The following is a 17,636-nucleotide window of genomic DNA, read 5'->3' as shown; positions in this document are numbered from 1 at the left end:
TATCCTACATTGTAGCTTTTTTTTATCCTTGTTGAATAACTCCAAACATATTTGTTTTCTTTTTAAATGAATTGCGGCTATTTTTGTCATATGGTGTAAAAAGATTAAAAATTTCATTGTTCTTACAGGCAGCCTATTGAAAATCAGCTGTTTCAATAACTAAATAAATATACTAAATAAGACTACATTTTGCATGGAAACTATTTTGTACGAGAATATGAAAGGATATATTTTTTATACAAATTTTTCCGTAGACAAATGGATCTGTCTCTTCTGTATTCCACATTTTCATTTTTGTTTCATTCCACTGTTTCAAGTCAACGTTGATTACACATTTTTAACATTATTATTTCGATTGATTTTCTTCACCCAGTCGGACACTCACAATTGTCGTGATATTGACATTGATCGTTTGCCGGGAATTTGGCGTCTGCAGAAATTTTTGTTTATAAATTTCTGTAACAAACACCCAAGAAGCTCAAAATGGATGTCGAATTACCTTACATGGCAGAATATGCCAAAAGTGGTAGAGCCTCTTGCAAGGGATGCAAATCGCCGATTCCAAAAGATTCTGTACGTCTGGCTATAATGGTGCAGGTATGTAAATTCAGCGTTGTACATTGACATGCAATATAGACCTAACCATTTTCCGGCTGGAATCAACTTCTTAATGAATATAAAAACATTTACTTTAGGTATGTATCAGGTACTCAGGCCTTTTGCACACAAATGTACATAAGTATGTACATACAACAAACATGCAAAGTTGGCCGATGGCGGGTGACGTGAGTTTAAATTTGACAAAGTCGTTGATTGAAAGTTGTATATTAGATTGAAGACGCATTTGGGAAAATCTATGAATGTGTCAACTCGGAAATGAATTGGTTGCTCACAAGTCATTGTATTTTCATCCAACTCGAAAATTGAATCACGTACGGTTACATACTAAAAGAATTTTTACATATTTGTGTGTATTTCACCAGAATACGAAACTCCTATAATACCAGGGATTAATACCAAAACAACCGTCGGCACAAGGTTCTGGTTCCTTTTGGTTCCAGTTCATACCGGTGCACAATGAAATTTTAAATATTTCAATGCGTTAAGGATACTATAAGAATTAGTGTTTACACATTTCACTAGAATAGGAAACTCTTCTTGCTAGAAAGCGCTTAGAAAAAGTCGATATCTTAGCGATCTTATTTTTAATAACAGGGATTAATACCAAAACAAAAATCGGTACAAGGCTCCAGTTCCAGATTGTCTCTTTAGTTTTAGTTCATACCGGTGCACAAAGCGGTTTTAAACAGGGACCGTAATCATTATATGTTTTATTTTTAAAATCACGTCATAATGATTAAATAAATATAAAACTCAAAAATTATGATAAAAAAGTGATTTTTATTTTTTTTGCTCAAAATAAAATTAAACAATAGTTTTCGGCTTCTGTGTTAAACTTTTCGCTGAGATGATAACACATTCTTGAAATATGATTAAGTACCTTTCATATGATACATCACATGTCCTTCAAGGACGAATATTAAGGATCCTATTAAATTTTATTTATTCCTCTATAATCTATACCATAAAAATTCATATATATATAGAAATATTGGATAGGATGAAATTTATGTTATGCTTTCGGCTTTTCCCATTTTGCTCCTCTGAAAATAAGATAGATTTGTTGTAAAATAAAATGCAACAAAGTTAGGAAAAAAAAATTTCATAACACATATAATAATCGCTTTGTATTTTTTAATATGTAACTTTACATATAAAAAAAAAAACTTTTATAAATAGATATCGGTTCTAAAGAAAATCGTTATTATTCCATATCAAAACTGCTGGTCTGGTATTTATTGAATTCTTTTTTTATTTGTTAGTCTCCTTTTCATGATGGAAAAGTGGCACAGTGGTATCACAAAGACTGTTTTTTCAAGAAGCAACGGCCAGCCTCTGTGGGGGACATTAAAAACTATGAAAACTTGAGATTTGCTGACCAAACTGAAATTGAAAAACTTGTCGGTATGTATAATTGGGTAAACGGATATGTTGAAGAGAATGAAATAAGGCTTTTAATTTGCTCCATCTTATTTTAGGAACCGGTTCACAAACCGTGGAGAGCAAGTCGGGAAAAAAGCGCTCAAAGGAGGAACAGCAAGCAATTAAGGATTTTGGAATTGAATACGCCAAATCTGGGCGGGCAGCATGCCGCGGATGTGAACTAAAAATAAGCAAAGATGAAGTTCGGGTATCTAAAACCGTGTTTGACACTGAAGTGGGAATGAAATACGGCGGTCAGAAATTGTGGCATCATTTGGAGTGCTTCGCTAGATTGCGATCGGACGTTGGTTGGTTTGACACTGGCGAAAACCTGCCGGGATTTAAGCAGCTAAAAGCCGAGGAAAAAGCAGAAGTTAAAAAGCTTCTACCGTGAGTAAACTAGATTGTTCTGCATTTAATACCATTTATAGCAACTTTTTGTAACAATGCATACAGGGTGCTCAAGCATTATTAAACTTTTTACCTTATATTATTACATTCTCATAGAACGCGCTGAAGATGTGAAATTTTATTTTGAAAATGGGTCCTCAAATTATTAACGACGAGCGTTTCACAATTTAAACTTAAGGAAAAAACTCGCTTGTGGGAAAACCATTAGAAAAAAAAGCACTACTTATCAAAAACGGTTAAAATAACTGTGGAGGTAGTGTACCTTAAAGCGTGTGTACCTTTAGAAGTGTGACAATATCCGTTCAATATGCTCTGCATAACTTTTATTATTTTGGCTTCCCATAAAATTATGTGCAGCTCAAACAAATTCATTTCAGCCATTTTTTGTATGTATATATATATATATATTTTTTTTATCTATATCAGTTCTATAACTATTAAAGTTTTAATCCATTATCAACCTTTTTATTTGTGGACCATCAAAAATTTCAGATTTAAGTTCTTCTGTGCTCAAATTCTTCTAAAAAAAATCTGAGGGTAGATTTGAAATCACGAATTCAAATTAGTTAACAACCAAATTTTTTATTTTGTTCCATTGTGTAAAATCAATATTAAGAATATTGTTTTTCCCTTTGCCGCCACATTTCCTTCTTCGTGAAACAAGGAGAAACAATAAATCTTAATGTGACAAAATTTATTTACAAAAATTAACAAGAGATATTTCACAGTACATTTATTTGATTTTCTTTTTTTTTTTTCATTTATTTATATTTAAAATTTTTAGATTAAACTGAATTTTGTTCGTCACAAAATTGGATATCAGAAATTTTGGGGCTAGAAATTGCTTTCGTCACTAGACTTTTAACTCGTGTAGAGGTTTTTTTTTTGGGATATCAGAAATTTTTGCAATTGCTTTTGCCTTTGACATTGTAACTTTATTATTAATGCAAGCAAATAGTAAAATATATAAATTTTGTTGTTAAACGTTTTTCATATTAAACAAAATTTTTTTCTTTAATTATCAAGAAAAAATAGGGGGCTTCGCCCCCTGCTCGCTTTGCTCGCGTTGCTACAGCCGAGCATACTCTACTGTCGGAGACCCCGTACTTACTATGAAAAAATAAAGTTTTTCATACTAGGACTTGGATTTCGACCGATCGGTGCCATGACAGCTATATGATATAGTGGTTCGATTAGAACCAACTTTGGTCAGAATATATAAGTCTAATTTAAATGCATATTTTATTAGTTTGGTTACGATATCTCGTAAAACAAAAAAGTTTTTCATACCAAGACTTAATATTGGACCGATTGGCTATATGATATATTTGTCCGATAAGAACTGACTTCGGTCAGAATTTTTAAAACTGACTTAAAGGCATATGCTATCAATTTGGTTAAAATATCTCACTAAACAAACAAGTTTTTCATACTAAAACCTAATTTTGAGCCGATCGGTCCTATGACAGCTATATGATATAGTAGTCCGATTTGAACCAACTTTGGTCAGGATATATAAGTCTAATTTAAATGCATATTCTATTAGTTTGGTTACGATATCTCGTAAAACAAAAAAGTTTTTCATACTTAGACTTAATATTGGACCGATTGGCTATATGATATAGTGGTCCGATAAGAACTAACTTCGGTCAGTATTTTTTAAACTGACTTAAATGCATATGCTATCAATTTGGTTAAAATATCTCACTAAGCAAACAAGTTTTTCATACTAAAACCTAATTTTGACCCGATCGGTCCTATGACAGCTATATGATATAGTAGTCCGATTTGAACCAACTTTGGTCAGGATATATAAGTCTAATTTAAATGCATATTCTATTAGTTTGGTTACGATATCTCGTAAAACAAAAAAGTTTTTCATACTTAGACTTAATATTGGACCGATTGGCTATATGATATAGTGGTCCGATAAGAACTAACTTCGGTCAGTATTTTTAAAACTGACTTAAAGGCATATGCTATCAATTTGGTTAAAATATCTCACTAAGCAAACAAGTTTTTCATACTAAAACTTAATTTTGACCCGATCGGTCCTATGACAGCTATATGATATAGTAGTCCGATTTGAACCAACTTTGGTCAGGGTATATAACACCAAGTTAAATGCATATTGTATAAGTTTGGTTGAGATATCTCATAAAACCAAAAAGTTTTTCGTACTAAAACATGATTTTTGACCGTATTTATTCACTTAACAGATAATATTTTCCAAGCCCCTCAACCAAAACTTATGTTTCATATACCAAAAAAAGCGAAATTGTTCGTATTACAACATAATAGATCGATATAATAATAGATAATCGTTAGAGCCGTTTTGTCCGAAATCGCCAAAACGTAAGCTTAAAAACATTATATCACCTGTAAAATGTTACCTGAATACTTTAGAAAAAAAGGTACGCATAAAAGACCTCAAACACACCTTTCCAATGATATATAGAACATATCTGTAGCTTCTATGGTTTGGAAACTGTTGAGGTTTCAATTTTAGCGGGATTTAGCGGGAAATTGAAAAAGTCGTAGAACAAACATTTCTAGATTTTTAAAGAGGAATAAATCCCAATCATTCATCTAAGCTATTTTAGCGCTTTGATACAAACAGACAAACAAAGAAACTAACTTTTCATTTCATTTTGAGAAGTCCACTAAAAATTTCAAATTTATTTATCTTTTGAACCAGTGAACGGATTTAGGTCATCGAGGTATCAATCGACGCGTATTTTTGATAAGAATTTTTAAAAAATAAAAAATTTTACTGAAAAGCCCCAACGGCTCCACAAGCTGCGATCATACAAATTTTTTCCCTTCACTTACACCCCCGTATCTCATGACCCAGGTGAATAAGAAAAAGTTTTAGTATGCCATTTTGTAAGTAAGGACTAAACCTTTCGATCAATATATAACTTGATCTGATCGGACAGTCGTAGCAAATTTTCCAACTTAGCTGTATATATTGTTAGTCGCCTCTCGCACCCTTCGTGCTGCTTTCGTCACTAACGCGAACTGCCGTCCGCAGTGATATTCTTGATCAGGATCAACAGCCGAGTCGATTGAGCCATGTCCGTCAGTCCGTTTGTTTGAACGCGTCGATTTCAGAGACCATAGGAGCTAGAGACTTCAGACCACTATATCATATAGCTGCCATAGGAACGATGCATCGAAAATGAAGTTTAAGTATGAAAAAGTTTTTTGTCTGTTGAGATATCAGAACTAAACTAATAGAATATACATTTGGGCTGGTATTATACATCCTGCCCAAATTTGGTTCAAATCGGACCACTATATATCATATAGCTGTCATAGGACCGATCGGTAGGAAATCAAGTTTTAGTATGAAAAAGTTTTTTGCCAACCAAACTGATAGAATATGCATTAATGTTGGTTTTGTACATTCTGACCAAATTTCTTTCAAATCGGTTTCATATATCATAAAGCTGCCATAGAAACAATTGGTCGAAAATCGACTTTTATAAAAGAGTACCTGGGCTTAGGGTATCCCACTGCCGAGCGTGCTCAACTGTAGCCGCACGTCACCGCGAGCGAAGCGATTGTAAATTTCGGGCCCACCGCTGGTTTAGAATAATATTTTTAGTAGTAAGAAAAGAGGACTCTGAGATAAATTCTCGATTTCATTAGGTTTTTTGATTTTTACACATCTTATGTTTAATTTCGTGGGAAATCTTTTTTTCCAGCATATTTGACGTTGAATTGATATTAATTGACATTGAGAAATTATTACTATGTGTTTTTTTTTTAAGCTTGCAAACTTCCGTTAATTTACATTTTTGATTGCAGTGCAATTAAGTCAGAGGACACACCAGATGCCAAAAAACCGAAGCTGGAGATAGAAGATGAGTCCCAGAAAAAGGAGCAGACAAAAAAACTAAAGCAGCAAAACGATATCTTATTTAAATTTCGTGATGAATTAAAAACAGAAATGAAGAAACCAGATATTGAAAAACTATTGGAGTATAACAAACAAGACCCTATTGTTGGGGATTCTGAAAAACTTTTGGATCAAGCGGCAGATTTATTGACATTTGGCGCAATCGAATTTTGTCCAGAATGCAAGAGTCATCAGTTCACTTTTAATAAATTTGGTTACTCCTGTAATGGTAACATATCGGAATGGACTAAATGCACAAAGGTATTAACAGAACCTAAACGTACTGCTTGCAAGATTCCAAGTGAACTTAAAACTTCTTATAAGTTTTTAAGTAAATACAAAAAGAAACCAGAAATGCGAATCATTCAGTATTTACCACCAAGTGCGTCTACTATAGCTAAAGACATTGCAATCAAGAAAAATCCCGAAGAACTTGATGGGTGAGTAACTAACAACGATTAAATTAATTTATAAAAGGTATACTTATATATTGTCATTACTGTTAATTCAGTCCCAAAATAAAGCGTGAACGGCCACCACTATACAACTTTAAATTTTCAACAATTGGCATGAAAGATAATGAGTCGGAATTAAAGAAACGTATTGGAAAATTGGGCGGTAAATGCGATTCTAAAATAACTGATGATGTTATTGCTATAATATCTACTGAAAAAGAAGTTGAGAAGCTATCATCTCGCATGAAAAAAGCGAAAGAGCTTGGCATACATATTGTTCCAATGAAATACCTTGACTGTGTTGAAAACGATGGCTCTGGTGCCATCAACTTTATAAATAGTATGACCCTGTGCGATTGGGGTACAGATCCGTCAGCCCGACTACCTCAAGAAGAAGTAAAGAGCTCAAAATCCAAGAGTATTTACACTAAATCGGTGCCAAAGTCAGTGACACTTAAAGTAAAAAATGGACTGGCTGTTGATCCAGATAGTGGACTAGAGGATATCGCTCATGTATATGTTAAAGGCGATAATAAATACAACATTGTGCTGGGCTTGACAGACATACAGCGCAATAAAAATTCATATTATAAGCTTCAGCTTTTGGAGGCCGATAACAAAAATAAGTACGTTATTGCAATTAAATTCTGTTTGTACGATTATTTGACATTAATTTTATAAATATCTACAGGTATTGGATATTTCGTTCTTGGGGTCGTATTGGCACAACAATCGGAAATTCAAAGGTAGAAGATTTTCACACAGTACTCGCAGCAGTACAAAGTTTTCATGAAGTATATGCAGATAAAACTGGAAATTCATTTGAAAACAGAAACAATTTTGTTAAACATCCTGGTCGTATGTATCCGATCGACATTGAATATGAAGATGATAAAAAAGTCGAAAATGTCAGCAGCTCACAAATTGATTCTAAACTAGAAGCTTCCGTTCAGAACCTAATAAAACTTATATTTGATGTTGATTCTATGAAGAAAACAATGCTAGAATTTCACATCGATATGGAGAAAATGCCCTTGGGCAAATTGAGCCTGAAGCAACTCCAGTCGGCATATATTGTTATAAACGAAATCTATGAATTGATTCAAGAACGCGCCTCTAACACTCGATTCATTGATGCTAGTAATAGATTTTATACGTTGATCCCACACAATTTTGGAGTCAATGCACCACCTTTAATTGAGTCAATTGAGCAAGTTGAAAATTTGCGGCAAATGTTGGATTCACTATCGGAAATTGAAGTTGCTTACAATATAATAAAGAACGAAGATAATAATAATGTTGATGGCATCAATCCGCTGGACAAACATTATGAGCAATTGAAAACACAATTGGAACCACTAGACAAAACTAGCGACGAATTTGCACTTCTAAACAAGTATGTTCAAAATACACACGCATCTACGCATAGTTCATATGAACTGGAAGTTATCGACATATTCAAGGTAGCTCGTCAAGGTGAGGCTCGTCGCTTTAAGCCATTTAAGAAGCTACACAACCGAAAGTTGCTATGGCACGGTTCACGACTTACAAACTTTGTGGGCATATTGTCACATGGTCTAAAAATTGCACCACCAGAAGCACCACCTACTGGCTACATGTTCGGCAAGGGAATATATTTTGCAGATATGGTATCTAAATCGGCAAACTATTGTTGTACCAGCCAGCAAAATTCTACAGGACTTATGCTTCTCTCTGAAGTGGCATTGGGCGACATGATGGAGTGTACTGCAGCTAAATATGTTACACAGTTACCGAAGAATAAACATAGCTGTTATGGCCGTGGACGCACTATGCCAGATCCGAAGGAGTCCATCATTCGAGATGATGGTGTTGAAGTTCCTCTTGGAAAGCCTGTCACTGATGATAAATTGAAGTCATCGTTGTTGTATAATGAGTTTATTGTATACGATATAGCACAAGTTAACGTTCAATATTTGTTCCGTCTGGAATTTAAGTACAAGTACTAATAATGCTTTTTTAAACAAAAGCTAATTCTAAATACTTTCCATTTTATTTACACTTCAGAATCCAAGTTAAATGTTTTAAATCTGCTACGACTGGAATTCATGTTAAAAAATGATTAATAAAAGCTGCTTTTTAAAAACAATAAAATCTCTTCAGGCGTTTTGCATTCTTTATTTTCAATCCCCAAAGAAAAGTATAAAAAACAAAAAAAACAAAATGAGTTTCAGATTTTCAATATATTCAAAAACTATACATCTAAATTTCATTTTAATTAAATAAATAATACTTCGAAAAATATAAATATGGAATTTTATAAACAGGTTCATCGCTTTACGTATATTTTTCTTCAAAATCTTGTATCGAGCTAGTTATAAACTCATAAACATCATTTATTTGTTTTTCCAATTTTTCTGAAATTAAAAATAATTAAATGTTCAATTTCTGAATAAATAAATTAAATAATTACTCTTACCCTTATCAGTCTCCACATGCTTGCTGTTCATTTCATCATCTTCACCACTCATATTATCGTGAAATAAGTTCTTTAGCTTTGGTAATACTAGTAGCAAAAAAATTATTCCGATGAATTTCACTATTTTTTTAAATATCAAAAGTTTTAAAACTAATTTCCCAAGCGTAAAGAGACTAATTTTCGATTTTAGCTTGGCCAAAAACGAATCATGTGAATGATACGGTATAGGATGTGCTGGCTTATAAAAAGGTGCCTGTGGATAATTATACAATGGTGGAGGGCCGTAAACAGGTGGTGGTGGAGCTGGTGGCAAATAGCTATTGTCTTTAGGTGGAATGTAATCATAGCCTCCTCCGCTGACATCTGGTGGTGGGCCGTATACAGGAACCGGTGGTGAGGTGGCTGGTGGTAGGTAGTTTATGTCTTTTGGTGGATTGTAATCATATCCTCCTCCAGTCGCATCTAATTGAATAAGAATGAGTAGTTATACAAGTTTATCGTTACACATAAAATAACACTACAATGAAATTAATTTATGTAAAGAACTCTCCTGCAGCATCAGTAAAGTAAGCAGTCTTCAAAAATTTGATTCTTAATTTTAAGATAGATCATTACCGACATAATCTTGATGGTAGAATTCGTCATGTTATAAATTGCACCGAAAACCTCAATTTGACAGAAGCTACATTTTTTCCATTAAAAAGCACTAGTCTAATCGAAAAATTGAAATAACAAGACAACAATATTTTTAAGTTTTAGTTATTTTTTTATTTTGCGATTGCGATCCTGAACATGCTTATATACAAATAACCCTCAAAGATTTGTTTAAATTTTGAGTCAATCGGAAAGGAAATTAAGTTCAAGATTCATTTGTAATTGTTCACATATCACCATATTTTGAAAGTTTCTTTTACTAGTAGTAATTGTATTTTGAGTTTGCATGGCAGAAAGTTTAATTACAATCGGATTCGTTTGCTCGTATATTTTTGTATCTCTTCTTGAGTCACTGTGTCACTTATCCTTCAGTTATCCTTAACAATAAGGCGACACACTGAAAACCAGGTTACAAATAATTTAGCTTTACAGACATATATTATTTCTTTCACATTGAGACCACAAAGTTACAAATTTTGAGTCATTCGCGGCTATCCCAACAAACTCTAGTGAAAATTGGTTGGTTTGGTTTGCAAAACATAAGTTTTTAATCCCGAGCTACCTCAACTTGGTTTCAGCACTTAAAATAAGTTTTGTCTTTGCCACAGTTTAGTTAGTTTTGAGTTCGTAATTGGTTGCAATGAATTTCAGTGACTTATGATTTACTATACATTCGTATATTTAAATTAGCTCGAAAGCAGTGTTATAACATTATTTTTATATTAGTTTACGCACCGAAGTCTATTTTATGTGAGTTTTGCAAGGCGTCTGCATATGTATCCTGACTATAGGATATGTCCGATGCATTAGCACTTACAACAATGTACCACACATACGCGAATATAATTAGAAAATTCGAGTTCATTTTTTCAATTGGCCGCAACATTTGCATGTAACCGTTAACAAAACTCAAATGAACGTCGGTAATACGAACGAGTATGTTTTAAGCCCCAAGCGTATGAGTTAAGGTTCGAAAATGCGTATAATAGTACAATCGACAGTGTATGTAAAATTGAATATACATAACTGTATTTTAATACCCTCTACTCAATGAAAGTGGATTAAAAGGGTATTAAAGGATTGTGAATACGAGGATATCAAACCAAATTAAATATCGGTTTCATTTAGGGTTTCGGTAAAGCTTGTATTTTGGGTATCGATTATATACGAAATATCTTTAAAACCGATAGGTTTCGTAACGATTACCGTCATTTTTTACGTCTTTTAAAAAAAAAAAAAACGTTTTTTTTCGGTTTACAAAAAGAAAAGTAAGTTGTAAAAATCCCAGCTATTTTTATGTTACATGTAAAAGGAGATATCACCGTGTATATATTTCATAGCGTGAGAATATATAAACATTCAAAAACAGGGTATACTACAGTCACATACTTTTGAGTAGATAACATACTCTTTTTGGTATGTATGCACTGACCAATTGTGGGTTCAATTATGTATTCATGAGACTTTTGCAGCCGTGCTACGTGTTTTTCAACTTCTGTAGTACGTGCAGTAATGGAATCGTACTTTTCTGGATTTGTAGACGGTGATGAATAACTGGACTTTCACTGTCCAATTTAAATACACTGTACCTATTGTCATTTGAAAAGAGGTTACTACGTTAAGTAAAAGAATGTTGCGGAATATTTGATGCCATTAAAAGCACAATATATCAATTCTTGATAATAATTTGGTTCAATTTAATGCAAATATATTACAAATATACCTCAATTAATTGTTGTTCAGTATGTCATGATGTTTTAAGCCTAATAGAATTCTAACTTTACAAAAATATTAATATAGAGTATTTAGCGGCTGCGAACTTTTAAAAAGCTTTGCGCTTTTACTTGTTAGAATTTAGTTAAAAAGAAAAGAAAGTAAATGTATAAGACATGTGTATATTTAAATTCAGTTACAATTCCTCACAAAAATAAGAAAATTAGTCACATATAGAAGATGTAGCCAAAATCTTTAGTATTTATTATATTTGAAGTGCCAATAAATTAAGAAGGTAATTTTCCCAGCAGTTTTCATATATGATCAAAGTGAGCACTAAATCGTGAGCTTTAATTGTTTTTTCATCTTTAATAGATTTAAATAAATTTTCAAATATTTAGCCACGTGGTTGATCGATTTCCCAATTTGTAGATAATGGGCAATTCAATGTTGTACGGGTGAAAGTTGACAATGGGGCTCCGCACCCTGCTCGGTTACAGTCGGGCGCAATCGGCAGTAGAATACCCTGTGCCCAAGCACGTGGATGTCGTTCGGTACGCTAAAGATTTTATGTCTTTGCAGAGTTTTTTAATACATTTTCGACTGATTGTTCCCATGACAGCTATATGATACTTACTATATGATACTATACTATATGGTACTTTTCTGAAAACAGTTAGGTATATCTTTAATTCATTTAAACACAGTCTAAGATCTTAACCAGTAGTTTTAGAGCTATCAATTTTTGATTTAAGAAAACGATGATTTTATTTTACCTTTTTTTTACGATTTATTGACTTAGAAATTCTTTAAGGTATGATTCATTAAAATGTATGGAGAGACAGCTTAGTTATTAGCATATAAAGAAAAAGAGATTTTTTTTTTTAGAATTTCTTAAAATTTGGCTTTTTTTTAATACTTTTTTTCAGAAGTGCGCCCACATCATTGTCATCATTACTCGAGAATGGCAAAACCGATTTTCAAAAGCTTTACTTAAAATGTTTTAAATTAAAACATTTCCAGATGTCAAAAATTACATTAAGATTAATATGTATTTATGTAATTATTTCAAATTACTATTCAAAAATAATATTTTATCAACATTTGAACTTAACAGTCGAACAAAAATCCAATGGTTTGTGTGTTTCGTGCCTTCGTGGTCGAAAGTCAGGCACGAGACCGGTCCGGCCCGACCTGAAATGAGGTTTTTAGACCCGACCCGACAATTTTTTAAAAAGGCCCATAGGCCACGACGTTCGGCACGGCCCGTGCCCACCTCTACTTTGGAAACTACTTGACGCAGCACCTCTTACCACTGAACATTAAACGCCTTATGGCTTAGACCTACTTGACACCCGCTCTTTTCTGTGAAGTTAAAATCTTTTGCAACACAGATTACATCAGAAAGCGCAGACCTAACGTAAGGTTCAACAATACATCGAGATATGTGACTAACCACATTTCCTTCTATTCATTCAAAATATATAACCATAGTCTGGAACACAGGACAAAAGCTTCGGGCATTAATATTGGAGCACAAAATAAATAAATAATTACCACCAAAGAACCAAATTACCTGTATGCTAAACTTAATTTTTCTGCCTCACGCAGAACAAACAATATCCCTGCGTATGGCAGTCCACGAAGGGTGCGAAAGGCGAATCACTGCGGACGGCAGTCCGCGCTAGTGACAAAAGCAGCACGAAGGGTGCGAAGGCGACTAGCAATATATACAGCTAATATGGAAAATTTGCTACAACTGCTACAATCGAAAGCTTTAGTCCTAACTAACAAAATGACATACTAAATCTTTTGCTAACTCATAGCTATATATACAGCTAATATGGTAAACTTGCTATGACTGTCCGATGAGATTGAGTTATATACTGATCGAAAGGTATAGTCTTAACTAACAAAATTACAAAATAATCAAATTAGACTTACTAACTCACCTGGTTCATGGGGTAAGGAGGTGTAAGTGGAAGAGGTAAAATTTAAAAGGAGCCGTTGGGGGCTTTTAGTAAAATTTTTTATTTCAAAAAAAAAAAAAATTGTACCCAAAAATACGCGTTAATTTATACCCCGATCACCTAAATCCGACAACTGGATAAAAAAATATGTGGGAAAGGCTATCGTCGAGATCCCGACCATAGGATACCCATTATTTATTTCAATATATATAAAAGTACTTTAAAGTAATTAATTGTATTACTTTGAAAACATTAAATCACCATATCTGTCGTTTTACTTGTCCGATCTTGATGCGATTCAGTGGGATAATAGATAATATTACTAGTTATTTACCATAAAAACTGTATTATCTTAACATCTGTGGGTGTGGTGGTTTTTCGTGATTAGCGGGGGCGGTGGGGGGTGGGGGTGTGCCAAGTTTGGTTACTCTACCTCTTATAGTCTCTGAGATCCTTTTGTTTTACAGAGGAACGAACGGTTTTCGCGATTTGCGGGGGCGGAAGGGGGCGTGACAAAAATGTAAAGCAAACTTGACCTGAATAAGGTTTATAGAAATCTGTGTGACAAATTTGGTATCTTTATCTGTTATAGTCTCTGAGATTCTTTTGTTTAAAGAAATTACTTGTGGCTTAAATTTGAAACAAACTTGATCTGCGGTTGTAGATTGAAATCAGTCGGCAAAATTTGTTTACTCTTCCTCTTATAGTCTCTGAGATCCTTTTTTTATACAGAGGAAGTAACGGTTTATCGCGATTTGCGAGGGCTGAAGGGGGTGTGACAAAAATGTGAAATAAACTTGACCTGCTCCAACCCCTTTGGAGTCTGTGTGTAGAAGTTTGGTATCTTCATCTCTTATAGTCTCTAAGATCTAGGCGCTCACATAAACGGACAGACAAACATGGCTATATTGACTCGGCTGTTGATGATGAGTCGGAGATGCCTCCTTCTCCCTGTTACATACATTCCAACGAACACAATATACCCTTTTACTTATTTTTTAAGTAACGAGTATAATAAATAAAATTGACATTATAAGTGGCCTTTTAAAAATGAAATGAAAAGTCAGTTTGTTTGTTTATTTTTTGCTTGTCTGTTTGCATCAAAGCTCTAAAAAAATCCGAGATTTGATGATGAGGATTTATTCCTCTTCGAAAATCTAGAAATGTTTGTTTTACGACTTCTTAAAAAAAACGCTAGCTTAGCGGGAAACGACAAATTCCGATAAAAATTTTTTTTGTAAGGCACTCCAGTTAATTTTTACAGGTGAAATAAGGTTTGTTAACTTCCTGTTTGGCGATTTATGAAAAATTGATACATGACATTTTTATCAAACTTCAATATGTTATAGTCAATAAAATTCCACTTTTTCTAATATATCACGGCACGAAATTTCCCATTTTATATACATATACATATCTTAAAAAAAACCCTTCTTGAGGTAAAAGTCTAGTGACGAAAGTCATTCCATGTCCCAAAATTTCTGGTACAAATTTTGTGACGAACAATATTCAATTCAATACATAAATTTAAAAAAACTAGTCGGCCGATGCTACAGTCATGGTGAATTTTAAATGAAAAAGAATTAAAATTGAATGTCTTTCGCCCAATTTATTATTTGAATATCTTGACTATTTACTGTCCGATCAAAGTGAAATTTTCATCAAAAATCTAGGATACTTTTTTCTTTGTCTGTGCAGAATCTTAAATCTCTAGCTTTCAAATTGCTCTTATAATTTGGGTATGAAATTTTCTATGTCGATTTTTAAGCGATAATGGAGGCGTGGGCAAATTCTGAAACAAACTTGATCTGCTTGCAATATAGAGGAACCTACTTAAAAAGTTTGGTATCTCTAGCTCTTATAGTCTCTGAGATCTAGGTGTTCATACAGACAGATAGACAGACAGACGGACATTGCTATATCGACTTGATTGTGCTGACTTCTGATGCTGATCAAGAATATATATACTTTATAGGGACTAAAAAATGTGTTTTCTATTTAATTAAAATCGTGCGTAAATTTTGGCGCTCCCTTTATCTGTAATTCATTCAGACAAAGTCTAAGATTTAAACCAGTAGATTAATAGCCTATTTCCACGACAGCACATTTGGCTCATTCGACGCCATTTTCATCATTTGGCTTAAATGTGGACTTCATTTCAGTACAAAATCCGAATGATTATTTTGACTCATTCATAATGAATGAGCCGATTTTTTGTCATTCGACCTGGTGAATTTCAGTATATTTTTATCGAACACGCGATGTTTTTCGATAAACTCGTAAGAAAAAGCAATTATCACCTTAACCAGCTGTTTTCATCAATAAAATCGGTAGGCATTAAATTTGCGCCAATTATAATATCATAATAAATAATAAAATGTTGTTATTGTCTGCTTTTTATAATTTGTGCACAGAAGCCGAACAGCTGCTTTGCTTTAAGTGTCTTAACAGTTTCACATTTGGTCGTGGAAAGCCAAATATGAGGCACATTCAAATGTGAGCAAATGTGGCAAATGTGAGTGGTCGTGGAAAAAGCCTATAAGAGACATAAATTTTCGAATTAAGAAAATTATGTTTTTTTGTTTTCTTTTTTTTTTACATGTTTTTTATTTAAAATTCTACTAAAAGTCAAAAAATTTATAACATTTTTTTTTCTATTTTATTTACATAGCAGCATTAATTACGCGTCGTTTAAGATATGATTCATGAAAGTTTATGGAGAGACTAAGTAAATAGCATATAAGCAATGAAACAAGCTTTACGCAAAGGTTGATTTTCGACTGATCGGTCCATGGAAGCTATATGTTATAGTAGTTCGATTCCAACCAAATTTGGACAGGTTGTATTAGGCATACGAGGTTTATAATATGTAAGTTTGGTACAGATAACTTAAGAAATAAATAAGTTGTTCATACTAAAAGTGACTTATCGACCGTTCGTATCGATCGTTCCTATGGTAGCTATAAAAAAATTCAAAATAAAACTTGATTTTCTACCGATCGGCCCTATGGCAGATAAATGATATAGTGGACCGATTTGAACCATAAGACCAACTTGTATGCATATTTTATACTTTTAGTTAAGATATCTCAATCGCTCTTTTGGCAGCTATATTGAATGTGAACCGATTTGAACCAAATTTGGTAGGGATATATAACACATGACCAAATACACAGCCTGTGAGATAAGATGATATATCTTAAGAAAAAGCAGAAGTTTTCATACTAAAGGCTGATCCTAAACCGATCCCTCCTATGGCAGCTATATGATATAGTAATCCGGTTTTAATCAAATATGGTCGAATTGTCTAAGAAAAGCGTGTTTCAGCCCCAAAATTTTTGATATTCAATGTTGTGACAAACAAAATATAGTTTAATAAAAAACTTTTGAATAAAAATATAATTTAAAAAAAAAACACGAAAATTCGAACTCTGCACTGTGTGCAAAAAGGGTGAGCTATCACGAACACTATAAATACTTTTTGCGCAATTATATTGCAATTTAACAAAAATCGTAAGAGCCATTTTGTCATAAATCACCAAAATGTATGCTAAAAAACTTTATTTCACCTGTAAAATGTTACCTGAGTACTTTAGATAAAAAGTTCAGAAGGTACGCCTAAAAGTCCCCAAAACTACCTTTCCAACGATATACAGGACATATCTGTAGCTTCTGTACTGTTGGCGCTTCAATTTTAGCGGGAAATTGCGTTTTCCCGCTAAGGTAGCGGTTTTTTCAAAAAGTCGTAGAGCAAACATTTTTAGATTTTCGAGAAGGAATAAATCCCCATCATTACATTTAAGGTTTTTTTTAGCGCTTTGGTGCAAACAGACAAACAAGCAGACACACAAACTTTTCATTTCATTTTGAGAAGTCCACTAAAAATGTCAAATTTATTTATCTTTTGAACCAGTTATCGGATTTAGGTGATCGAGGTATTATTCGACTCGTATTTTTAATTAAAATTTTTAAAAATAATAAAATTTAACCAAAAGGCTCCACAGCTGCAATCATTTAAATATTGACCC

The 17,636-nt window shown here is 33.2% G+C and overlaps 2 protein-coding genes across 2 annotated transcripts; one reads left to right on the top strand and one right to left on the bottom strand.

Annotated features, from left to right (window-relative positions):
- The first annotated feature begins 388 nt into the window (after positions 1 to 388).
- LOC117782551 (poly [ADP-ribose] polymerase) lies at positions 389 to 8,946 on the top strand. Its single transcript, XM_034619574.1, has 6 exons — positions 389 to 597; positions 1,884 to 2,025; positions 2,100 to 2,433; positions 6,268 to 6,798; positions 6,870 to 7,439; positions 7,505 to 8,946. Exons 1-6 carry the CDS (start codon positions 484 to 486, stop codon positions 8,799 to 8,801), a joined length of 2,988 nt encoding a protein of 995 aa, XP_034475465.1. The 5' UTR covers positions 389 to 483; the 3' UTR covers positions 8,802 to 8,946.
- A 167-nt stretch (positions 8,947 to 9,113) lies between these two features.
- LOC117782637 lies at positions 9,114 to 10,816 on the bottom strand. Its single transcript, XM_034619660.1, has 3 exons — positions 10,661 to 10,816; positions 9,272 to 9,733; positions 9,114 to 9,209 (listed from the first exon to the last, which is right to left on the bottom strand). The coding sequence occupies exons 1-3, from the start codon at positions 10,809 to 10,811 to the stop codon at positions 9,130 to 9,132; spliced, it is 693 nt and encodes a 230-aa protein (XP_034475551.1). The 5' UTR covers positions 10,812 to 10,816; the 3' UTR covers positions 9,114 to 9,129.
- Between the last annotated feature and the right edge of the window lie 6,820 nt (positions 10,817 to 17,636).

This window comes from Drosophila innubila (genome assembly GCF_004354385.1).
Source record: "Drosophila innubila isolate TH190305 chromosome 2L unlocalized genomic scaffold, UK_Dinn_1.0 5_B_2L, whole genome shotgun sequence".
NCBI lineage: Eukaryota > Metazoa > Arthropoda > Insecta > Diptera > Drosophilidae > Drosophila > Drosophila innubila.
The sequence above is the reverse complement of the archived record's forward strand: the minus strand, read 5'-3'. Positions and strand labels throughout refer to the sequence as shown.